Source organism: Ambystoma mexicanum, chromosome 1q (genome assembly GCF_040938575.1).
Source record: "Ambystoma mexicanum isolate Mex_15411 chromosome 1q, UKY_AmexF1_1, whole genome shotgun sequence".
Lineage (NCBI taxonomy): Eukaryota > Metazoa > Chordata > Amphibia > Caudata > Ambystomatidae > Ambystoma > Ambystoma mexicanum.
In genome coordinates, this window is record NC_090922.1 from 68,686,899 (window position 1) to 68,712,846 (window position 25,948).

Below are 25,948 nucleotides of genomic sequence, written 5' to 3' on the forward strand. Positions count from 1 at the left end.
AGTCCTAGACAACACTCACAGTTTTCCTGAGACTAAGCCTTGACTGCTCTGCTACCTAGCTTGACTGTGTTTTTGACTAACCTCAATCTCTTCCCGGTTCACCATAATAAGGTGGCCTCTCAAAATCCTCCCACCAGGGCCCATTTTGGAAATACATCTCAACACCGGAGCATTACCTGTAGCTCACCCTATAGGTCTCAGGGTTCTTTCTAGTTGGGAATTCCCACTCTTAATTGGTTACCTCTGGGTAGGCCCCCCGCAATATGAGTTACCTCATTATGGCAAATGCCTGGTAGCTTTGATGCTGGAACCAGTGTCTGAGCTAGAGTCCCCAGTACGATGGACAGCTTTTTTCCATCAAGGACTGGTCCCCATCAGCATTTTGGCCAAGCTTTCTAGTAGGCTCTAAGCTAGCCTTCCCTTTCAACCTGGCTGATCAACAGTGTGGCTGTTCCGGACATCTTTAACTACTTGGCCAATACAGATGCAGCCTCTCTAGCTTTCCTTCCGATTCTCCTCCTACTGCTCTATCCACAACACAAATCTCCCTCTGGAATGCTGTCCTTAAAGTTAGGAGCGTTGTTCCTTTTTTTAAAAGGTGTCTTTAGGAGTAATTGTTCCAATGGGTGCTCGGTTTAGCGGGTCAGTTTCCACAACAGCAAGTTATTTCGGAGTGTATGTTGCCCAATGGTTCAGCATCCTCCCCAGTTGGCTGACCATCACGATTGCTGACTTTCAAACTGGGATGTGTGTTTCACCAATTAGAATAGGCCCATGCCCTGGGACCCCCAGCTTGCAAAATCCCTGTCGTCCATGTTGAGGTCAAGTAGTTGTGTCTTGACTGAATGCATTTTCCATTTGGCTCTGGTCCGTGTTCCATGCAGGGGCATGCAAACCTTTAGTGCACAGATTCTAAAATTCCTCTACATGCAAGGAAATGCGAACTGGAGCTGTAATGTATGTCAAAACACCCACTTGACTTGCATATGTTTAACACCTTGCCAGGGGCGGAGTTGCTTCGCACATGGAGCAATGCAGACCTCTGAACCCATCACTGGATTCTTATTTTCTCCTCCCAAAATAAATATTTCTCCATGGATGATCTAGGTTTCTTTTCTGATTTTGGCAGCTGCCGTACTCTTGAAGTGCCAGAGGTAAGACTGGGAGAGATCTGGGGCATCCTCCATGTATCGCCTCCCGAGTTTGTATAAAATAACGGAAGGCTCTTCAGGGCTACAGAGTTCCCCCGTCTCCCTCAATGGGCAACACACGCATGGCTTTGCCACACTTTATTGAACACAATCCCACAATCTTTTCCCTCTGTGCGTGAACACATTGGCAAGGTCATAGATTTTGAAATGTGATGTTGGGTGTCCAGTCATAATTTCGAAAACATAATTTCGAAAGTAAAAAAAGTCTAATCAAAAATGTCGAAAAAAAAAATGTCGAATTGTTTTTTTTTTCGATATTTTTTTTTTGGCTCTAGTTTCTGTGAAAAAAATAGGTAAAAATAAAAAAAAGGGGGGTTGGGGGGGAACCCCCCCATTTCGAAAAAAAAATGTCATTAAAAAAAATTCGACATTTTTTTTTTCGACATTTTTTTTTCGACTTTTTGACTTTCGAATATTTTGTATTCGAAATTATGTCTATGAACCGTGATGTTGCATAGTAAGGTTACTTATCTTTAAAGGAACTCAAAGTACTGTTCCCTTCGTGATGGAGTCCTAGAGTTTTGCATCATCCATCAGTGCTTGTAAAGTCTTTCCAACATAATGAGGACGGTTTATAATAATACAACTTGTTTAGAATAAAGTATAAATAAGTTCAGAAAATTGTTCCACAAAATGGCTTTCTACCAAAATGATCTGAAATAAATTGATGGAGAACATATGGAAAGCCTTGTACAATCTTCTGCATTCGAAGGCCCTGTTGAGAGCTGTTACAACTTGATAGCCACCAGCAGACTGAAGGAACTCACCCAAAGACCTGATGATTCTCATAAGCACCTCGCCAACTTTCATCCTGGTCTCAGGAGTTTGTGTTTTCTGATTTCCCTGTTCATGGCTGGCATACTGTGCAAGTAGGACAGGCAGGATTTTCTCTGGATATGTGTCGGACAAGAGGGCAATACCTACAAGATTAAATAAGAGATGGAATGATTGAATGGAGAAGACAAAAATATGGACTATTAAATATAGACAGATTTACTGACCCTTTTCAATCATCTACTACAAAGAACACAATCCAAAATGTACTTTTAAACAGCCTAACACCATCTACTTGTTAGGTATGTACTGTATACTCAGTGCCCATTGGGCATGTATGGCAGATGCTATGCAAGAAGCATTAAACAATGACCTTTGAAATGTTAGATATAGCCACACTACTGCAGGTCTATAACAAGAACCTCATCCTCAATATAGCACCCACTGGCGAGCACAGCGCTTACAAGAATATTACTGTGTCATGCTTTTTAGATGGGCTATGCAGTGGCATGTTGGTGCTCTAGAGGGGATTCATTACTAGAGTGTGGGAGCATGCTATTAGCAATACTTAGGCCCCAGAACAAATGAAGACATAGATGTTAGATTAATTGTGCTGCCTTATGAAGCACTAGGACACATAAGTAAAGCAGTGCAACCTGACAATGATTTCACTGACCAAGATCGCATAGGCAAAGCAAGTCAGAAAAGGCTAGAATGAAAGGCACAGAACCTTGGTGTGGCTTCCCAGCCGCACCGATCTCCTTGCCAGGAGCAAGCCGACCCCCTCCTTTCTTAGCCACTGGGGTTGATGTCACTACCGGTAGCTCCAAGTGGGAACGGGAAAGGAAAGACATGGGTACTTAAGTAGCCTTAGGTCTGAGCCTATCCTTTTTATAAGCAGATCAGTAGAGATTGAAACATATATTTCAGGGCCTGGAAAAATGGAAATTATGTTTTACCAACATTTTTCCACTCGTCCAGTATTGCTAGTTTTCAACATTGACATATGCTCATTCAAATTTCACTGTACTTAAAACCTGCATTCTCATGCTAATTACCAGTTTGTTTGTGCATGTCAGGTACCCTGCTGCTCTTGTTATTCTTTTAAATCACTGCTGTGAGAAACCTCAAGGTGTCTCCCCTGCTAGTACCCGGGGATCTGTCATCCAAGTGGCCAGCACATGCCCATTGCTATTGGATCCAGTTCCTGGGGGTGGACCAGTGAGGGAGGATCACCTGGATGGGGTGTCCTCTGGGAGTGGAATTGGGACAGCGACAGGTGAGATGTGGGAACCCCTTCCTTATAACGAATCTTCCCCATCCTACCTCGTAAAATATTCCAAAGTTCTACCCCCCCACCTTTTCCGACACGGAAATGTTCTTACACTATGAAAAACAATTGACTAACATCAGTGCCATTTACCTGACATGTCCCAACACAAGGGTCAGGCAGAGTCGGGCAATTGATAATACCCACACACACCCGACGGCCCTTTCCCGACCCCACAGGGATAAAAGGTGGAGCACCATAGCACACTACAAGGAAGGCATACCGCACTGTGAGTCAGCTATTACAGGACGCAAGTTCAAGAGGAGGAGAAAGGTGTCTAGAACCAAAAGGGCAACAAGGAGTGAAGTGCCCTTGCCCTTTTCGACCCAGACCCGCGAAACCTCTGATAAAAGAATCTGTGAAAGGAATCATAAAACCGGGAATAACAGCCAGCGTTTGGTGTAACCGATGTCAACGGTGTACGGAGCCCTCCTACACCGATAACCAAGGCATGGAGAGAAGCTTGCTACCGTGGTATCATCCTTTACTCCAGAGACAAGAAAGGCCAAGCGGTTCATCACAGTCGGTGAATCGGAGGGGGACTGATAGTAAAGCGAACTATGTTGAGCGAAGGTTGCAAATGGCAAACATGAGGTGAATTAAAGAACAAAGACTGTGTGTTGCAGAACTGTTAAAACCGCAGGGAAAGACCAGCTGCAGTGTGGTCCGGCGCCACATGGGTGCTCAATCGAAAGACTCTCCTTGGTCCCCTTTCCTTAATATTGCTATTTTATTTACATTGTGCCCGTACACAAGTGTTTCAGAGCGCGAGAGTGTTAAAACTACAAGTACCAGAGGGCCCAAGGAGAGCCTGTCGTAAGAGGTCAAAGTGGTCATACAAGGGTCGAGTAAAAACCCCTTGTACAGTCGAAAGTCTTTGACCGACAACCTAAAGGGAAAGCCTGACTGGAGCTTTAAAAGGAAAACTCGACTGAGGGCTAAAACCCGGACTGGAGTAAAGTGAATAAAAGCTATGACAAATGTGAACCTGGCTGAGGGATGCCTGCAAGGCGGGTTGGAGAACAGTAACCCTGTGAACATTGTGTTGGCAAGAGTGAACCCGGTTGAGGGAAACCCACAGTGAAAGATTGTTTAAAAGGACATTGAGACTTGTCAATACAACAGGTGAAATCTTTTGAGTAAAAAGCTGTAGTGAACCCGACAGAGGAAGGCTAACATTCGAGAAGGGTCTGAGCCTGATAGAGGGAGATCCAGGGGTGAAAAAACATCACCCAACGTACATATGGAAAGGAAGTTTTGTTTTAGTATCTTGAACACATCAGGCCATACGAGTTGGCTAAAGAGACTTGACCACTGCAGATTCCGACATGGCTCAGACGAACAAAAGCCTTGTGCTAGAAAAGCCCAGTTGTGTGCTGTGCTCAAGAGGCCCGCCTTGTCCTGTGCTAAAAAAGTAGGGAAGGGAAACCTTGCTATACCATCTTCACTTATTTTTGGGAACACTTCTTTCTTTTCTTGTGAACACTATCCCACACTATTTTTGCAACTTAGCTGTAAGGTCTGGCAATAGTTTTTGTTTTTTTAGGATAGGTCCTTTTTATTTGACAAGACGCCACTCGGACTGCTTTATTATTTTTGTGATGGTCGAAGCATGCTCCCATTTTAGATTTAGGTTTAGATTAGGCGTTTTTTTTCTCACCCAATTATACAGTTTAATAAACACCCTTGAACTGTGATCAATTGTGTCTGTCTTTACTGTTGCCACCATGAGTTCCTTACACTGCACATTTCATCCGGCTTTCCTAGAATGCTGAAGAAAAGAAATAATGAATTGCAAGGCAGAAACTGAGATGTGTAGGCAAAAGTAGGATGCCTGAACTAATAATTGTATTGCTATTATCTGATGTGTTCAATGTGCAAGACTGGCCAAGAACAAAAAACAGCCCCTGCAAATAGCTGACAAACAGGCCCGGAGGCAATATTCCATAAGTGAAATAGCACTCAGCACCCTTGAATTTTGATCCCTGTAAAATATATTCCTTAAGAATGATAAACTGTTCCTGCAACCCTTTATTTTTTTCCTTGCAAGTCTAAACTAGACTTTCATTTACAAATGTAGTATCAGACAATTAAAGTTCCTGTGGACCAAGGTACTAATAGTAGTGCATTTCTACCTAAAGGAGGCACTTTCATTTTCACAGGAGAAGGAAGGAACTAGTTACTTACCTGTAACTGTTGTTCTCCAGCATGGGTCTGGCATGGATTCACATTCTCATGAGTATTCCCTGTCGTCAGGCTGGGAATCCTCGGTAAAGAAAAAATCAGTTTCAGTTTTGTTTCTGAACTGTCTTTCTCCTAATAAACCAATCGCTGGTCGCTGGGTCGTACTGTCCCCAGCCAATGACTGCCCTCTACCTAAGCCCCTCCTCTGGCAGCCATCTTCAGATTTGGTAGCACGTAAAGTGGCAGTGTGACCAAGAGAAGAGCTGCAGAGGGGTAGGAGGGAGGGATCGCATGTGAATCCATACCAGACACATGCTGGAGAAAGTTAAGTAACTTGTTCCTTCTCCAGCATGGGGTCTGGCATGGATTCACATGCTCATGAATACAAGAATACATAGCAGTTCACAAATGCACAACCACAGGAGGTGGCAAGGCTCAAAGTTAAGCATTTCAACAGCTCAACATAAAGCTCTCTTACCCCCTCACCAGGCCCACCTTCAGGCGAACAGGTTGCGCAGCACTGCTTGGCCGACTCTGGACTCCTCCCTGGAATCCCGGTCGACGCAGTAGAAACTCGTGAAGGTGTGCGTTGACCTCCACGTAGCAGCCCTGCAGATGTCGAGCAGGGCACACCAGCTACCAATGCCGTAGTAGCAGCGATCGCTCTGGTCGAATGGGCTCTCGGACGGCCGGTTTGCCAACCGGTGACAGCGCATGATGCAGCCGGAGAGCCATCTGGAAATGGAAGCCTTCGAGAGGGCCTTCCCTTGGTTCACAAGTCCAAAGTTCACAAACAGCTGTGACGTCTTCCGAAAACTCTTTGTGCGGTCTACGTAGAACTTCAGCGCTCTAGCCACATCCAGCGAGTGCAAAGTCCTCGGGAAGAAAACTGGTAACACCAAGGGCTCGTTGAGATGGAAGTCCGACTGCACCTTGGGCATGAAGGAGGGGTGCTTCCTCAGCACCACCCTCGACTTGTGGAATGTCAGGCATGGAGGTTTACAGGAGAGGGCCTGGATCTCTCCCACTCATCGTGCGGAGGTGATGGCCACCAGAAACACTGTCTTCCACGATAGGAACTTCAACGGTGCCGAATGCAGCGGCTCGAATGGCGGCCCCATGAGCCTGCTCAACACCACGTTGACCTCCCACGCCAGGGCCGGAGTCTTCACCGGCAGGAATGATCGGAACAGTCCCTTCATAAACTCCTTCACCAGGCGATGAGACCACAGGGATGATCGGCCAAGAGCTCTGGTGTAGCTAGATGTATCTTGATGGAGGCGTGGGCTAGACCCGCCCTGGCCAGCGACAGTAGGTACGGCAGCACTTGGGGGGCCATAATCCGCAGAGGGTTAATAATCTGTGCACAGCACCAGACAGAGAACCTCTTCCATTTGTGTCCATAGCACTTGAGAGTTGAGGACTTTGCAAACACCTCCTTGCAGTCCGCCGGGATATCGTACCCTCCAAACTCTAGTGCTGCAGGAGCCAGGCCTGCAAGTTCAGCGACCCCGGGTCGTGATGGAGGATTACCCCTCCTTCTCTGGAGAGAAGATCTGCGTCATGGCAGTTTGACTGGGGGGGGGGGGCGCTGACATGTCCAGAAGGTCTCGGAACCAGATCTGCCTCGGCCACACCGGTGCAACGAGGATCATCCTGCACAAGGACCGTCTGAGTTGGTTGATGAGTCGCAGCGGCAACGGTGGGAACGCATACAGGAACAGGAATGAGAAGGCATCGCCCATGCTCTCCGGCTGGGGAAACCTGCTGACGAACCTCATGCACTTGGTGTTCGTCGCCGTCGCAAATAGGTTGATCTGGGTATTGCCCCATCGTCGGAAAAGTAGATCCACTTGATCCTGGTGCAGTTCCCACTCGTGGCACGAGCGCAGCTTCCTGCTGAGTGAGTCAGCAATGGTGTTCTTTATTCCTGCCAGATTGAAGGGTACCAGAAACATCCCTTGGGCGACGGCCCAGTGCCACAGATCCTGGGCTTCCTTAGATAGGCCTGGGGATCTGGTGCCTCCCTGCTTCCTGATGTAGAACATTGTGGCGGTATTGTCGGTGAATATCCTTACCACCTTGCCCTTGAGGGATGCGAGGAACGATCTGAGGGCCCAGAGCACGGCTCGGAGCTTCAGGACGTTGATGTGTAGGGACCTCTCCTCCGGGAGGAGGCCTCTTGTGTGGAGAGCTCCGATGTGCGCCCCCAATCCTTCCAGGGTGGCGTCCGTCGTCACGGTCTCCTGATGTGCCGGGGCCTGGAAGGCCATACCCGCCGCCATATGCGCACGGGTGCCACACCACCGGGTCACTTGGCGAAAGGTCTCGTTGAGCGAGATCCTATCTTCGAAGCTGACCACCGCCTGCATCCAGCGGGCGTCGAGGAACTCTTGCAGTGGACGCATCCGCAACCTGCACAGGCGCACTAGGTAGATGCACAAGGACATCATGCCGAGCAGGGACTTGATGGATCTCACCCTGGCCACGTCCATGGTCGACAACCGTTGCACTTTGCCCAGGATGGTCTTTGTCCTTTCCTCTGACGGGGAAGCCAATCGCGCCACTGTGTCAAGCCTGGCTCCCAGGAACAGGGCGACTTGCAACAGCACCAAGTGGGATTTCGCAAAGTTGATTGAGAATCCCAGATCCGTGAGCAGTTGGACGGTCTTCACTGTGTGTACGACGGCGAGTTCCCTTGTCTTTGCTCTGATGAGCCAATCGTCTAGGTAGGGGTAGACGTGGCTCCCCTGCAGGCGCAGCCGCGCCACCACTGGTGCTAGGCACTTGGTGAATACCCTGGGCGTCGACTTCACACCAAAGGGAAGGGCCTTGAACTGATAGTGTCGCCCTTGGACTATGAATCTCAGGAACTTTCGATGTCCTTTTAGAATGGGGATATGGAAGTAGGCATCCTCCAAATCCAGCACCAATAGGAAGTCGCCTTCCTCCAGCTGTCCCAGCACATGCTGGAGGGTGACCATCTGGAACTTCTGGGACTTGATGCATTTGTTTAGACGACGAATGTCCAGGATGGGACGCCAGCTGCCGGTCTTCTTTCTTACTAGGAAGTATCGAGAGTAAACCCCGGAGCCTCTTTGGGATGAGCTCGATGGCTCCTTTCTTCAGCTTCGCCTTACTTCCAGCAGTAGTTGAGGGACTTGGTTTTCCTTCCTGGCCACGGGTGGAATGCGGGGGCACTTCTTTAGAAACTCGAGAGTGTGTCCGCGGGCCAGGGCATCCAGCACCCATCGGTCGGTGGAGATGGACTCCCACACGCTGACGAACTTCGCCAGCCGGCCTCCCACCGTGCTTGGCCGCGGCCTTGCCGCCTTGGCCTCCTTGGCGACGACGACAAGGTCCTCCAGACTTGCCGCGTCCTCTGTAGGCCTCCTGCGACGAGGAGCGGGCCGCTTGGCGGTACGTCAAGGAGCCGCCGCCGAATCTTTTGGAGGCACCTTGCTTGCCTCCGGAGTTCCGAAAGGGCAGCCGTCGTCGTTGCAGAACACCCAATGCCCGAGCCGTCTCCGTATCGGCCTTGATGGCCTGCAGTGACTCGTCCACTGTCTTGTCAAACAGATTGTTCCCATCAAACGGCATGTCCAGGACACTGGTCTGCACGTCTTGGTGGAAATCGGTTGCCTTGAGCCAACGACGCTGGCGAAGGCAAACGCCGTTGCCCATCTGGCGAAAACCAGTGTCGGCAATGTCCGTTGCCACCGTTATGGCGTGGTCCGATGCCACCTCGCCTTCCTGAAGGATCTCCAGGCCTTCTGCCCTCTTGTCGTCTGGGAGTAAGTCCAGCAGGGGAGCGATCTTAAACCACAGCTCCCTGTCGTGGGGGGCCACAATCACAAGGGCGTTGGCCGCTTTAATCGTCGTCGCCAACGAGATGACCCGCCGTCCCATGGCGTCCAATTTCTTCCCCTGGTCGTCCAGCGGGGAGGCCGAAGTTGAGGACGCTGCCCCCGCCACCTTCTTCTTGGCCACCGCGGAGACGACCGAATCTGGGGTCGGCTGAGCCCTAAGGCACATGGGGGCGGAATCCGGGACCCGGTACTTCTTCTCGTAATGGTCTCTCCTGGCAGGCGCCGTGGACAGGTTATTCAGGACCAAAAGCCCTTCGTCCCAGATGTCGTTGAGTAGGGGAATCGAGAGGACCGTTTTCCTCTTGGCCTCACGCCGTTGATATAGGAAACCTTCCTTCTTCTGTTCCTCGGGGCAGAGCTGGAAAAGCTCGGATGCCCTGGCAACCATGGCGTGGAAAGAGCCAATTTATTCGGGCGGGGAGGCCCGAGGAGGTGGTGGTGGGAGGTCCATCCCTTCGTCGCCACCGCCGTCATCCATCCCCGTCGTCGCCGTCTCCGTTCCCATGTCGTCCCTCGGATCAGGGGAAGGAGAAGAAGGGCGAGAAGGCTGGGGAGGTTTGGGGGGGTGAACTCTTCTCTGCTTGCTTGGAGGGCTTCCCGACGGTCCAGGCTCCGCAGGATCGTCAGTTGGGGGTAAGGGCAACCTTGTCCTTATCTCCGTACACAAGGCCTGGATTGCCATCAAGATTGCTCCTGAATTGTCTTGTGGCCCAGGTACTGGTTGCGACGGGCACGATGGTTGGGGAGTGGAATCCTCCGCCTCCACGGGTTCCTCGTTGGCACCACCGTCGCTTTCTTCATCCGCCTCGTCGGGATCCCTCCCGTGGGTCCAGACCTCCTCAAACTTTTCGTTCAGGATCTTCGCGACTCCAGCCAGCTTCTCTTCAGAGGATGTATCCGTGTCCGTGATGGCCACCGGGCCCCCCCCCTTCTTTTTCCACCTGTGGTTTCACGGGGGCCTTATCGATGGGCTGAAAAGAGGATTCCCTCCATGGTGGTAGGGAAACTCTAGGCCCCGAGGTCGCCTCCACTGGTGTAGCCCCCACAGGCTTCGCCAGGGCAGCCGCAACTCCCTCGATAGAGGCCTTAGCCAGGTGAATCAGGGCCTTCACGACCTTGGGTGCGTCTGAGGCCTTCACCTTGGGGGGAGGGTCACCGCCTCGCTCCCTTTCTGCTTTCTCCATCGGGATCGACCGGGGCTTCTCCCGAAGCTTACCTGGGTTCTCCGATTTCCTCTTCCCCGAGTGTTGGCTCGTGGTTGATGGCGTCAGTGAAAGTGCGCCCTGCCTGGCAGCCGAGGAGCCCGACCGTTCGGCGCTCCCGGTGCCCGCGGACTCGGGGTGCTTTGCCTTTTGTTGGGCCCCCGTCGCCAGAGCACCCTCAAAGGATTTAGAAGACCACTCTGACTTCTTTTTCTTCTCACCTGCTGCTGGGCTCTTTCCTTCCAGCCAGTTGGTGAGGCGGATACGCCGATCCCTCATAGTCCGTTCCGACATGTTCTTACAAAACGCACAGTCCTTCTCCACATGCGTTTTGTCTTTGTGAAGGCAGGAGAGGCATCTGGAATGCTCATCCTCCTTGAAGACATTCTGCAATCCGCATCCAGGGCAGCTTCTAAACAGCTTGGATCCGGGCGTCGTGTTTCCTTTGTCCTGGTCCATGTCCACACGGGGTAGGCCTCAAAGATCTTCTGGAATCCTCCAAGAAGTGAAACTCGACGAAAACCTTGTCCTTGAGGGGCATAAAAAATTCCAAAATGGGTCCCCGTTGATCGGAAGTAGAAATGGGGGAGCATGAGGCTCGATTCACCGAAAAATTAGAATAAACTCTTTGAAAAATCACAAAACGCAGTAAAAGCTCGAGAGCTATAGCACAAGGACTCCCAACACTTGAACGTGCGGTAAAAATCTGAAGATGGCTGCCAGAGGAGGGGCTTAGGTAGAGACCAGTGATTGGTTTATTAGGAGAAAGACAGTTCAGAAACGAAACTGAAACTGATAGTTTTTTTTACCGAGGATTCCCAACCTGGCGAACGGGAATATTCGTGAGCATGTGAATCCATGCCAGACCCCATGATGGACAAGGGGGAAATCAAGGGCCTGTTTTGCTTGTGGACATCCTTTATCTATTGTTAACTTGTGATCTAGAGGCAGGTAGCTTTGCCCCCTATCCTATCCTACTGAGAAGGCCATACTAGACTGTCGTGGAAAAATAACCACAGACTCTGCCAGTCTATTGGTGAACAACCTTTAATGGCAATCAGCAAAGACAGCATACACGGGACAAACAGCAACCCAACGACAAACGAGACTCGGCGCAGCAATTCCCCCCCCCCCTCCTGTCGCTAGGCTTCATACAAGAGAACACACATGCACTTCGATGGAGAAGGAGGTTCCAGACAAGGCATTATATTGTTAAGCAACAATGTTTCAGGTGAATGAACAGTGTCTCAGCATACAAGTCTTAGGCAGGGCCTGTGTTCTCAAGCTCAGGAAAGCATAATCAGGATGCAAGGCAAACAGTGATACATTTAGGGTCTTGCTGTGCAAGCGACTTCTACAGTTCACACATGGCTCAGGGTATGCAGGCCTGCTTAGTATATGGCTATATGACAATGGCTGCCTGCTAAAGCCACCTTGCCTAGGAAAGCAGCAATCTAAAACACACTTCTATATGCCAAAAGGGGAATGTATCTGAGGTGAGAACTGTGGAAGCGAGCTCTGCTAGATACTAGGTGGTAAACCTTTTGAGGTTAGGGCATGTACACATTAGAACATATGGCTGAAATAACACTGGCAATGAGGCCCTTGTTAAACATGGCAGTTAGCATTGGCTGAGCATTATTATAATGTTGCATGGTATTCAAGGGAGTCAATTAAAATGTTTTCCAAACCCCAGTTTTCACCCACAATTCCCTCGTCCGAGACCTTAACTCCAGTCTCATCCATTACATCTTTTGGGGACCAATCATCACATTTTGGTATGAAATAGCACTTTATTCCTTCTGTAGTATGACAGTAGAACACCTGAGCGGTCTGGGGATTCTGTGCAATGGGCACATGCACGATAAGAGACATTTGCAACTCATGACTAGGCAGGACAGGCTGGGGATGAGCAGGATTTGGCCAATGAATGTGCTCCATGGTCCCAGAATACACAATACCCAGGAACTAAAGGCCCAAGTGGGCTCAGGGCTGATGCAGAGGCACCTCACTGTACTAGGGATGTGAGAGACAACGTTTGAGATGTCCAGCAGTTCACTACTGCACAAACCCCTTGTGAGGCCAAGAGGGTGACCAGAGTCATACGATTCTGGAGAACCATAGTTTGGATGGCTATTTGCTCACAGGACAGTAGTGTCAGGGAGGATGCAGTGGCATTTGCCATATCCTCAATCAGACGTGACAATCGACCCAGGCAGTGCATGTTTAACTTGACCCGAAGTGTAGGTATGAGGTAACCCACTCCAGCAATAAACCTCTCCCAAGCTGTGCTTCCTTTCAGGCAGGTCTGTGTTCGGAAGGTGCAGGTATGCCAGAAAGCAGGTAGGACATATCCCATGTAACAGCTTCCATCCCTAATCATGGGCAAACCATGGATAAGCTTTGTCCCCACAGATGAAATAGGTACCGGAATAAGTGGGGTACCCAAATTGGGTAACAGAGAAATCAGGTTCAAAGGCAAATGTGACATTATTGATTACCACACTGAAGTTGGTTGAAATGTAATATTGACACTTGCTAATTCCCATGACAACTGTACCGCATTAGACGTAACAAACAGGGCCAGTAGACTGAGATGAAAGTTGAAGCGCTGCTGGCCCCATGAGTACCTAGAATAGGGTGGTGAAATTTGGAGGACAAGTAAACCCTATCTGGGAATATGAATTGTTACAGGGTCCGGGGCTTGGGGACCAAGTGATCAGCTTGAGGTCCAGGCAGATATCCCTCCAGTTGAAGGGAATGGGGGCAAAGCGGAACTTGGAGGACAAGTCCTGAGGTAGGTGCAGGGACCGAAATTGAGATTGGATAAGCAGGAGCCAAACACAGCTCTTGGGTATCCAGCATTAATCAGTGACCATGAGGTACCACTGGAGAACCAGGAGCTTGTGCATAGCATTCGGCAAATCTAACTTCCACATAAGATGCAAATAATTTTGTCTCTTATTTATGATCCACCATGCTTTAAATGTTGTATAAAAGGGTCCTAATCTTTATTTATAGTTTGCTCCAAATTAACAGAGTTAAATTCATGTAGGATTGTTTATCCGGCATCAGTTGGTCTGGGGAGATAAAAGTGGCTCCAGGAAGCTATTGCTGTCAAGCTAACCAGGATCTTCTAAGCCACAAACAGGAGCTAAATGGCTCCTAGCTCCCCTCAATTTGGAACCCTGTAGGTGTGCACATACCCAACAATCAGCGATATTGAAAATGTAGGTGTACACTGCGAGGTGAGATGAAGGAAGGTATTCTCACTGTGAACCTAAGGGTGAGCAGACGCACCATCTTGTTCATGACATGTAGTTCTGAAAGCAGTAGTCACAGTGAGACGGTAATAAGTCAACAAACTGACAACAATGACAATTGTGGTCAAATAACCAGACATGGTGTGTAACAGGAACCTGAGCCCAAATGCCAAAGCCTCCAGGGAAACTGTGATACCAAAGTTCGAGGCAAGGACATAGAGTTCAGTTCACATATGCGGAGGCTGGGTGCACGGTGCAGCCTGCAAAATCTGTTTGGTCCAGGGCATGTCAATAGACAGTTCTGCAACAGGACACATGTCAGTCTTCGAGAGAAGTTCCAAATTGGACCAGGTGCAGAGCAAAAGATTCCACAGTTCAGTGCTCATGGCTGTAGGATTGGGGGTGTTCCCACCGGTGCTTAGATCGCTTTCTGTAGGAGCTGGAGCAGCAGCTCCCACAGAGACCTCACCAGGGTGAATAACTTGTAGAGTTGGGGGCCTTGGTTCAGTACTTGAATGTATTGATGCATGTGGAACCGCGGTCTCTGTCTCTGGCGCTGCTTGTGGAAAGCCTGCAGTACTGGGTTGGGCGGACACCAGCAGGTTGAAGGCTGGGCCACTGGCAGAGGCGGTGGTGGCCACGGAAGACCGGGCGAAGTGGAGGCAGTGTCGTCGTGCACTGGGATTTTGTGGCAGTGGGCCTCATGTACCCAGGACATCAAACCGGAAAGACTTCACAGCTGTGTGTTTTGTCAGCAGTACCTGGTGCAGTCTGTGCCACCTGGGCTGGAGAGCAGACTTCCGCCAGTGAACTTTCACAGGGACCAAACGCCCGATTTCATAGTATGGCAGAGCTCAGTCGCTGGTTCTAGTAGGTCAACTTTGACCTGGGCATGAAGAGAGCAAACACTTGATCAATGTGCAACAATACTCAAGAACAGTTTCATCTTCTAGGTACAGATAGATTCAGGAGGTGTGGTGCTGCAGGGGGAGAAGTTCCAAAGTGCATGGGGCATCCTGCAAGAATCTCATGGGCAGACGGACCATGCTTGCACTGGGGATTACTGCGCATGGCAAACAATGCTAGGGGCACTGCTTGTGGCCATTTCAGACCTGTTTCTTGAGAAACTTTGGACAGCCTAAGGTCTCCATTTCAGCGTTCGACAAAACCACTCGACTGAGGGTGGTACTCACAATGAAACTTCTGGGAGATACCTAGCACTTTGCACACTTCTTTAACAATGTGTCCAGTAAATTGGGCACCCCGGTCACTGTCTATAACAAGGGGGAGCCCAAATTGGGGTATGGATTCAGCAAGCAATTTCTTTGCAACAGTGACAGCATGTGACTTCCGACAAGGGTAGGCGTCCACCCATCCACAGAAAACACTGACAATTACCAAGAAATACGAAAACTTCATGCACATAGGGAGCTGCGTGAAATCTGTCTGCATGTTTAAGAAGGGACCCTCCGATAATGGACATGCAGACAGCTTTGCTCTCGCCGCTCACGTGACATTATGAGCTAGACATGTAGCACGTCTTTCCCAATAATCCTGTGCTACTGATGTGAAAACCAAGGGCAGACCAGTCTCGGTGCACCAGAGCAATCATGGCATTTTTACTTCAGTACGCAATGCTGTGGGCCTCTCGGGCCAGGAACAAGTACTTTGGGGGCCACTAGGCAGCCGTCTAAGGAACGCCAAAGGGAATCCTGCCCAGCTTACATAACCGCTGAGTTAAGTTCACCTGCTTTGGGAGCTTAGTCTTAGAGTATAGCCAGGCTGGAAAGGGAGGCAATCAGTGACTGTTGGACTACAACACAAACAAGAGTATAATTGAGCCAGGAGCCCATTTTAGGTCGCCTAATGAGCTGCATTGTCTGCTAGGGTATTTCCTTGGATGATGAAGGATTGAGAGGTATTGTGTCCCTTGCATTTAACAATGGCCAGGGCAGAGGTGTCAAGGGTTTTGACCCATGTTGAATCAATAGACTGGGTAGATGTGGGGATGAGCTGTCGCCGCCCATTATTCTATCCCAGAACAAACTAAATCAATAGACTGGGGGGATGTGGGGATGAGCTATCGCCGCCCACATTCACGACAGAATAGGAGAACTGCGCAGTTGGCACAAGACCACTCCAAAGATACAACCTTCTTGTGGGGGGTTCCACATCACCACTCTACTGTAAGGATGCCATTAAAACAATGTTAAGCAAGGGTCCTATACTATCAAGCAAAAGACCCCTCTATTGAAATGCAGTAATTCAAGACAACTCAAAAATGGATGCAGTACCGACAAATTCCCCAAGGTGGCGCTAGCGGTCTAAACTCTGACAGGGAAACTGTATTTAGGAGTTGCAAGAGGGGCAGGGACTTCAAAGCTTGTTAGTTAATTGGAAATCTTAGCCGCCTGCTGTTCCCAGAGGCCAAGAGGCTGGGAAACCTTAACACCTCAGAGATTCCACACCAGGAGGCAGGATATCACATGACCCTGTTGATTGATTGAGGAGAGACTTCCAGGCAGCCTGCTGGAGCCCACACAAAAGACTCTTTCTGTTGAATGGGGTATGTTAATTTTGAGTGTTTCCTGTCAACAGCCCTCTGCCAGCAAGGAGAGACATGTGATCACTGACCCACCCAGACTCCTGGAGGCGGACCCAAACACTTTGGGGGAGTTGAATTGCAACAAATATATATTTTATAGAAACAGTGATAATTTATTGTAACCAAATGACAGGAATGTACAACTTTGGGAGTCTTAGTTTGAAAAATGCCCTCACGATTTGAGTCCAAACTCCAATTTGTACCATGTTCTGGGGCAAAACCCCGCTAATTATGATTATTGTAGACAATGTGTTTAAGCTAGAGACATGAAAAGTTACTGGGATATATGTGGAAGGGAAATGTACCCTTGTATAATTTTTGATGAAAACCCAATGTTGCAAAACCCACTAAAATCGAAAATAAGTTGCCATTTTTGAATGCAAGCTCCTAGAAACGACAGAGTCGGGACAGGGACTATCTTTAGTAATATATGATGTGTGTATGTGATGTCAAACAACTGTGTACCTGGGAAATATGTATTTGGATCAGGAATAGATTTGTGTGCACATTGACCAGGGGAGTGTCATTTCTGCAGGTCATAAAAATGACATCACTCTGACACACTATCCCGGGGCGTTGCTAGGGGGGGGGGCTAAGGGGGCTATAGCCCCTGATCTTTTGGTTGTAGCCCCGGATAGAATCTCGGGAGCTACAGCCAAAAGACTAGCTAGCCCCCAGTCCTGACAGTTCCAACATTAGCCTAGCCCCGGGTCTTTTCCAGACTTAGCAACTCCCCTGCACTATCCCTTCCCAAATCAGGGACCAAAGAATCTACTGGCCTATCAAATCAAGAGAGGGGCAGGCTTAGGGATGCTAGCCTCTCCACCCACTTTTAAAACACATAAAAAGAGACTGCTGGGACAGGTAGAGACATTCAATTCCATTTGCTGCGGAGCATGCTGACCGACGACTTCACATCCAGAGATCCAGACTTCAAATCCATCAATCTCCAGAACCTGTAGCAGAAATTAACTCCAGAATTTGTAGCAGAGAGGCCTGAATCCACCAGCTGAATCCTCTTCAGCAGGCCTCAAAACCAAACAAACTATTCAACAGCCGGGGGAGCTGTTTGAATTTTTGCCAAGAATTTTTGCAAGAACTTTTGCCAGTACCCAGAAAGCAGTGTTACATCCAGAATCCACTTGATCCGGACCGGAAGCAGACCAGAGATCCAGAGAACCAGAGGCCGCTGTATCCAGAGAGCTGACCCAGATCGCTGTGAAGTGCCGAGACCAGAACCGGAGTCCAGTCCAAAACCTGACCAGATCCGTGGCGAGGCCCATTCCTGCCCAAAATATATTGTGAGTACTGCCAGAACTGTGCAGAACCCAATCTCTTAGTTAAAATAATCTAATCCAAACTATTTTAACCTAATTAGAACAGCCTCCTAGAAATCATGTCATCTGTCATTTGTAAAGCTGCACAACTGTCACCTGTCAATTCTGAAGTTGCAAGCTGTCACCTGTCATTTTGAGTTTTACTTTAAATCCGAAAATCTACTTTTATTAAATCGTCCGTATCTCTTGAACCGTTTGGGCTAGGAACGAAATTTTAAAGCTGTGATTATAGGCTTTCCAACGAACCTAGAACCGACTTCCTACTCCCTATACTTTTTCCGTAATCGCGAGACACGCACTCGCGAAATTTACTGCGATTTGCGATTTGGCCCCATTTCTTCATCTGTAGAAATCAGCAGCTTTTTGCTTCTCTTTGCTTAAATTCGTTTGCAATCTGCTGATCATTCATGGAGTATTGTTAAAGTGAGCCGGAACTAATATAAAGTAGCCATCACCTACCCTGAACCTCTAGAGGGAATTAAAAGCAATTTTAGCACCTTTTCACTTTCTTGCAAACCACATTACAGTAATTCGCCTGTGTTTAAAACTCATCCCTGTTTTCTCTAAGTTTGCTGGGGGAACTGGAACTGTGTATTGCATTATAAAGTGTGATTTGTTGGGATTCTTGAAGACTGTGTGCTCTCCTTCCATTTCTTGTATTGCATAGGGGGGGGGGAGTGAATTGTCAAAAGAAAAAGTGATCATATTACCTTTTGCTAAAATCATAACAAGTTATTTCTGTACTGCATTTTATTCCACCTTGCATTTCCTTGAAACCATCAAGCATTTTCAGCTACCTCATCCTCTACACTACTCCTAAGTAACCAAATCAGTGTACCCCTGTAACATTATCCATTGTTGATCACGGTCGTATTCTGAAGTGTGATATCAGTTATCAATTTATTTATAAAGCGTGATAGATATATATTGTTGAATTGTCCAAATAAACCTTTTAAATTTGCAAAACAAACCTACTTCTTGACTCAGTGGGGTCAGGGGGATTCTAAGAGGGGGTGTGATACAAGGGCTGTCATCCAGAGTACTGAACTGGATATAAAAATACATCAATAAGGGTTTTCCTCAGCATCCCAGACTAGGCATTGACTTAGCTGTAGTGTTGATTGAGTATCGCTCACAGAGGGGAGTAGTAGCGCATGCAATAGGGTTAACACATATCTTCCATTCAGTGTAGGAGCACCAGTGGATGCCAAGTAATCGCGCTGCTTCGATAGAACACCAAAACCGTGCACAAGACCGTGAGTCTACCTGAGTCAGTGTAAACCATGGCTGATCTATCCGGTGCCAGGGTACATGCTCATATGAGGGTGACTAGTTCTGCGACCTGGGCAGACTTGACCATTGGCAATCAATGAGCCTCGAGGACAGAGTGGGGTGTACAGACAGAGTAACCAGAGACAAGTTCTCCTGCACCCCCACCCCCGGCTACGCAGACATGAGCTGTCCACCAATAGTATCAGGTCAGGGTTCTGCAGGGAAACATCTAACAAAATAGCAGAGGGTAACAGAAGCATTTCGACAACTAATAGGCAATCATGTGGGTCCCCCATCCTACGGGTTTGGCAACAGTAAGGCAGGGTTCAAGACAGAACAGCAGTTCAATGTTACATTTGCAGCAGAAATGAGCAGTTTCTCGCACTTGGTAAGGCGGGAGTTGGATGCATGTTGTATCTTTCCCTTATGCAGCAGGGCCAGTACTGAGTGGGGTACAGAAACTGTGACAGACTGACCCTGTACAAATGAATCACTATTTTCTATCAACAGGGCAGGCGCAGCAACAGCTTGCAAGCATGCTGGGATTCCTGTCACCACTGGGTCTAGGGCTACACTGTGGTATGACACAGGCTGATGCACATCACCATCCAACTATGAATTTTTCTTGGGAAAAAAACATCTTAATTGTCACAGTACAATACAAATGGCCAATCATAGTCAGGCAGACCCAAAGCTGGGGCCATTGCGAGTGCTGGTACCATGTCAGTGGTACTGGGGTCAAATCATGCGTGAGGGTCTAAAGGGGCTTAACTATGGTGGCATACCCTGGGACCCACTGTTGGCTGAACCCGACCATCCAGAGAAACCCACTAATTTGCTTTCTAGTCTGGAGCTTGGGAACTTTCAGGATTGCCAGAATACGATCCCTGGACAGGTGTCTCTCACCAGCTGAAATCTCAGGGCCCAGATATCACACATGGGGGCAAGCACAGCTGTAGCTTGCCTTTAGATGCCTTTTCAGCAAGCGCTGTCAACAGAGTGAGTACTGCTCACAGTCTTCCAAGGAGGGGGAGCTAGTAGCAGATTGTCTATGTACTGCATCAGCATGGACCCTCCTGGGAACATTAGCAAGTCCAGACCCTTCTTCTGGATTTGGGGAAACAAGGTGGGGCTTTCGATGTACCCCACAAGAAGACATGTGAACATAAACTGCATGGATTTATAAGAAAAGGCAAACAGATACTGTCAGAGGGGACCGGAATAGAGAAAAATGCTGAATCCAAATCTACAAAAGTGAAATAGAGGCTGGGATTCCAGACAGGATGTTAGCTGGGTTGGGGACCACAGGAAAGGCTGTGATGGCAGCAGCGTTACCTGCTCTCAGGTCTTGCATGAAATGGTAGACCTCTTACCTGATTTCTTGGTAGGCAAAATCGGGGTGTTACAGGGGTACGTGTGGGCACAATGACGACCTGTTCAAGCAGGGACTTTATCACGGGGGAAATACCTTCTTCTGCCCGTCTAGATATGAGATACTGAGGAACACATGGCAGAGATTTGGCTGAAACCAGGTTGATGTAGTAGGTCAGAAGAAGGACACCGACTCTGGTTAGACTTTTCACTGGGTATTTATTAAAGAATATTAATAAAGCCTGTCCATCCCTATTCTACAGGGCGCCCCTACCTAACAAACCTAGCTATGATGCTCACCAGTCAGTGAAAGTCAATAAATGATAATCGTACACTATGCAGCTCTAACCTATTAGACTCTACCACTATGTTTAACTAATCAAAACATTGGGAATGTCTCTCTTTGTTGGCTTTTCATTTAGTTACTTTTCAATGGATAATCTTCAGGTAATCTAGTGATAGCTTACCAGTTTGCACAGTTCATACATACAATTTTTTGTGTTTTGTTTCTTATCTCATGTTCTTCTATTACAGGGGATCCTTCTCTCTCCACTGAGGACTGTATCCAACAATTCTCTTTTCCTTCTTGGTTTCCTAAATAGTGCCTACATTTTGACTTACTGTTTCTCTTCTTCTGAATGCCTTATCACAAAGACCAGCTTATTTTCAATGTTGTCTTTTATATCCTGCTCTGTTATTTTACTTAGGCCTTTTTGGTATACATTTCTCATTGGATCCTTTCCAAAATATATTTTCTCCTCTTCTCTGTACTGTCTGTACAATGCTTTTGCCTCAACTGAGATGAGTATATGAGTGTTCCAATAATGACTCATTCCCTTTGGTGAGGTTTTCTCTCTCTTGTCTGTGACGAGTATGAACATTCCAGTAATAATTATCATATCCTGTCCTGGATCTCCCGTTATCCCTGTTATATTTAGTGCTTGGGGTTAATGTCATTGGGTTTCTCGTTTGGCGGGGTTAGGCTTCCTTTCCTTTTGGTCTGGGGTCTGCTTCTTCTTCCTTTGTTTGCCGTGAATGGTGTTCTTGTTTTCCCGGTGTCAGCGTTCATCGGCCGTGGTAGAATGGTTTTGACCTTGTTATGCAGACCTCTGGTTCACCACTGGCTCTTTGCAGTTGAATCACCAACCTCGGCTTCCTTCTCAGTCTTTGCCTCAGCACGCCAGATGTCTGGCTTCGGCCTGTCTGAACACCTTGCTACGGACAGTAGCAAACTGTCAGTACTCTGTTTCCTCTAACTGGAAGATGCTGCATGTCTTGCTTTTGCTGCTCTACGGAGCCAGCATGTATGGCCGTTTGAAACTCCCAGGCTCTTAGTTTATTTCCCTAGGGTCCTCTCCTTGCTAGGCTGTCATAGCCGTGAGCATTTCCCTGCCTAAATAGCTGTTCCTTCTTCTCTTTTTGTTGTGAACTCTGATCTCCGCCAGATGTCCTCTTCCTAGTAGGATTTGAACTTATAAGGAGGTTTCAAATTTCTGCCGGTAATAACACATATGGACCTTCTCTTCATACATATTGTTATCAGGAAGGTTACAGGTCCTCTACGGAGTTCCTGTTGGGAACAGGAGCTGGTGTCCCCAAGGGGGGGGTGGGGGTGGGGGAGTCTCTCCCGGTGAAGTCCCACTTTCCTCTACCCTTAGGGAGGGTATTGCAGAGCGGGCTTACCTCCCTGGCTTCACAGGTGGGCACTGGGGGGGTTCCCCCCTGTGGACAAGGGAGGAATTCCTGTGATTCGTCACAGTGATCTTGACTGGTTAGACATTGAGCATATAACTAGCTTTGGTGAGGGGTCAGCAATGTAAAGCGGACAACTTTTTGATGATTGTTCAAAATTTGCCATTTCGTTAAAGTATATATGATATTAAATGTCTCACTAACCCTACTCTGCTGAGGATTTCCCTGCCTAGCAAAACTAAATGGGAAACACTAACACAGGATGTCTGAACCTCGCACTAAACATCAAATACATGAAAGAAAATATATATGGCAATTCATATAAACAATTATATTCACAGTATCTTGATACCCTTTTTAGTAGCCTCGTGAACTCCCTTCCCCAGGAGTCAAGCTATATTCAGCTTCAATGTTCATCAAAAGAAATAAGGAAATCCACGTAGGTAGCAAAGTCTCAATTCAGTTCTTAGAATGTTGGTATTGAGATAAGATTTTGTTAACCAAAGTTCTAACAATAACAATGTTCTTCTTCTTGGTGACAAGGTTTTCCAGCTCCTCAGAATAGCATTAATCTTATTTCTAGCCACAATGGCTTTCCACCACTTTCAGTTTATCCAAGAAAACTTGACACAGTTCAAAGAAAAACAGCATCTATAAAGGTTAGTGAAACACCACTCTTGGTTAACAGTTATTGTATCTTTATTCAAGGTTAGGATTCACAATAGGTATAATTGTCAGGCAGGATTACTTGACAGTGCTGCTGCTTCTACTTCAACAACTTCACTTCTACGAAAGTCCACCATGGGGGCGTTCTCATTTGCCTCATATCATTCAACTTCACTTGTACCACTGAAGTCTTGCATCCACTGACAATCAGACATACCACCACAGCTTCACTATTTTGTGTTACTACCACCCACAGCTTCAATACTTGGTGACTCAAGACAGATTCTTACAAGATTCACTTTAAGGTTCAAAAGGGGCAGCCTCTTTGCCTCTCTTGTCTGTCTGCCGCCACAACAACAAAGTGTGCCTTTATGACCCACTTCTCTCTGTTGCTTACAGTCTTTGGCAATATAGGGTGTGTCAACACCAAATAATGTATATGAGCAGCAGGTTTCCCTTCCCCAACGTTGCCTTCCTCTCTCTGCCAACTGTTAGCCAAAACAATTACCTAGAGGCCTTGGTGCCACTCGCTTGGCTTCAGGTAATGATGGCATATTTGTATCTTAGGCAAGATTGAACTTCTATTATGCTCACAGTATTGTTTAAATTGTGTTCTGGCCTTAAGAAAGGTTGCTTTCAGACTTAATAGGGGAATACTATTGGCTTGGCCAATGCTTGCTCTCTCTAACTTTAGATACAATGTTTAAACGCTTTACTTCTTTATGGACAATCAATGTTCGTGTGAATAAAGATGCAAAGTTCACTCTTCCCTTGGAAATCGAAATTAGGCACACACGACCACTTCTTTATAAGGTTTACAATGTTTAAAGCATTTTTCTGCAGCTTTTGCTCTTCACAAAAGTGAAAAGCAAGTTATTTGAGCACACCCAAGTGCTACTTTTCCATTGTCCCCTTGTTAGGGATCCAACAAGCAACTTCAGCTCGCTTCTGACTATACGCGAGTGAATAGTAAGCTGGATACGGTTGCCGGCAGTGCTGGCGCAAGGAATCAAAACGCCAGGTTTGATTCACTGGTTTCAGGGATACTTGTTCTGCAGGTTGCACAGCTACCACGCCTTCTGGCACAACGTATGCTGCTTCTGGTTTCACATGGACCCACACCCACCCTTCCTTGTGTCTCTGGTCCGACCACTCGATTAAGGATCCTCTCTCGCTCCTGAGACCCACGGCTTTACAGCAGCTCCTCGCCTCGGTCTTCGTCACACTTCTGGCCCAGCAAACTCCACAATTAGGCTCACATGGAGAAAGGCAGCCTTTCTGCACGCCTTCCGCTGCACAGCCTCTGCAACTCAGAGTTTGGGGGAACAGGCCCCTCACAAAACAAGCAGGTGAAATCTGCTCCATCAACGTTCTACCATACCTTCGGTTCTCCCATTTCTGCCGGGATTGCAACACTGTCTTCTTCTTTCTGCCTCTGCTACTACGGCACGCACTCCAGTCACAGTTCCAGTTCCTTCCCATTGCCTGCACATGAGAGGGCCTTTTATGCCTCTCAGGCTCCTTCAGGTGTGAGCCATTAGGCTTAATTGCCTGACTACTACCACAGCATGACTCGCCAGCCCTCTTCCTCGTCCTGGTACTTATGGGATTATGGGACTCAGTCCCCAACCAACAACAAAATTTGTTATTTTCAATACATTCTGAGTTTTAAGGGTAGATTTATTTTCGTTAAAGCTATTTAAGGATGAATCATTATAATTTGTTGTTACAGAGGAAGGCAGTCTGTCTTTTAAGGCAATATTTCTAGTTTCCTTTGGGAGTAAGGAGAATTTTATTCTGATGTACCTTAAATGTTCTTTCTGTTAATGAGGTCTGTTCAGGTTTAAAGGTATTTGCCTTCAGAGCCACAGGTCTTCTATGTGGTTCAGGTACGTCATAAAGACAATAGGCAATTACCTGTTCTGAAAACTTTAAATGGTTTTCCCTTTCAAAGGACAAATACTGCGCCTCATCCCACGGGATCTCCTCACCACCCTGGGTGTTATTTCCTCCCAGGTGATCCTCCGGAGCACATCACCCACAAGGTCAGGATCAAGAACCGTCTGCCTTTCCCTGGCTACCTGGGAGGAGACTTCAGGGCAGGGTTTCAGTGAGGGATCCGTAGAATTCATCACGCTCTATCTGCATAAGTAGACCAAATTTTGTCTGGAACTCGGTCCAAAACTCCCTGCTGCAGCAAGGGTGCACTGTCTTGGTCTCCAGGATTCAAATGGGTGCTCTCCTGTAGCACAGTCAAAGTCTCATGTTCTTTGTGGGCAGGTATGTTGAGAAATATGTAATGGGTGGAACTCAATTTACATAACAAATCTAACCCAAACAAATTGACAGGGGAACAGAGACTCAACAAGAAAGCATGATTGTCTGAAATAGGGCATAACGTAACCATAAGCGAGAGGTGAGGTATTGGCATATCTCAAATGCGAAGGGCATTGACAATTTCATCATAGTGCGCAATATTCAGAAAATCAGAAGGAAACCTTCAGTGCTGAGCGTGACACTGCAGTGTCGACCAAACATGATACCTTTTGACCAGCAATAGTACAATCAACATAGGGAGCAGCCGGATCAAGCGGTATGAGTAGTCCAACATGTTCTGGGGCCCCCTGGCAATCCTAATGATCATTCTGTGGAGGTGACAGTGGAGGCGGTGGCACAGTCAACCCAATCACTGCGGTTGGCTGACCGCCTTGGCGGTCATGCTGAGGCCGATTCAGATGTCCAGTGCCCAAACTCTTTACAGTAGTTGCACTGGTCCTTGTAAGCATTTGTGTGATATCTCTTGTTACCCTGGCCCTGTTCATGTGTCTGAAAAGCACCTCATCCCCTTCCTGTCCCTGGCCCGGGGCAGAACCCTCTCTTTCTCTAGGAAGGCAGTACATGCTGAATCTGTAGTGGTAGGAGCCCAGCATCCACACTCTCCTTTTGTCTTTCTAGTTTGTCATGGAAATGTTGCAAAGCGAGCAGAACCTCAGTCAAATTATTTTCTTCCCAACCTATGAGGTCAGATCTCATCCCTTCTGCCACCGTCGGCTGTAACCCCATATCAATTGCGACACCACAGCCTGGGTTGCTAGGACAGCTGCATCAAAGATCCCAGAATGTGATCCAAAACATTGTTTCAAAGGCTCATGACAGTCCGCAGGATGTTCCC

At 47.8% G+C, this 25,948-nt stretch overlaps 1 protein-coding gene across 2 annotated transcripts in view; it reads right to left on the minus strand.

Moving 5' to 3' along the window:
* The window catches only part of TANGO6 (transport and golgi organization 6 homolog), a 1,470,654-nt gene that overhangs the window by 428,865 nt on the left and 1,015,841 nt on the right, over nucleotides 1-25,948 (minus strand). For both annotated transcript variants that reach the window (XM_069635546.1, XM_069635547.1), the window contains one exon: nucleotides 1,979-2,131. In XM_069635546.1, coding sequence (XP_069491647.1) covers nucleotides 1,979-2,131 — 153 coding nt within the window. The remainder of the gene's footprint in view (nucleotides 1-1,978; nucleotides 2,132-25,948) is intronic.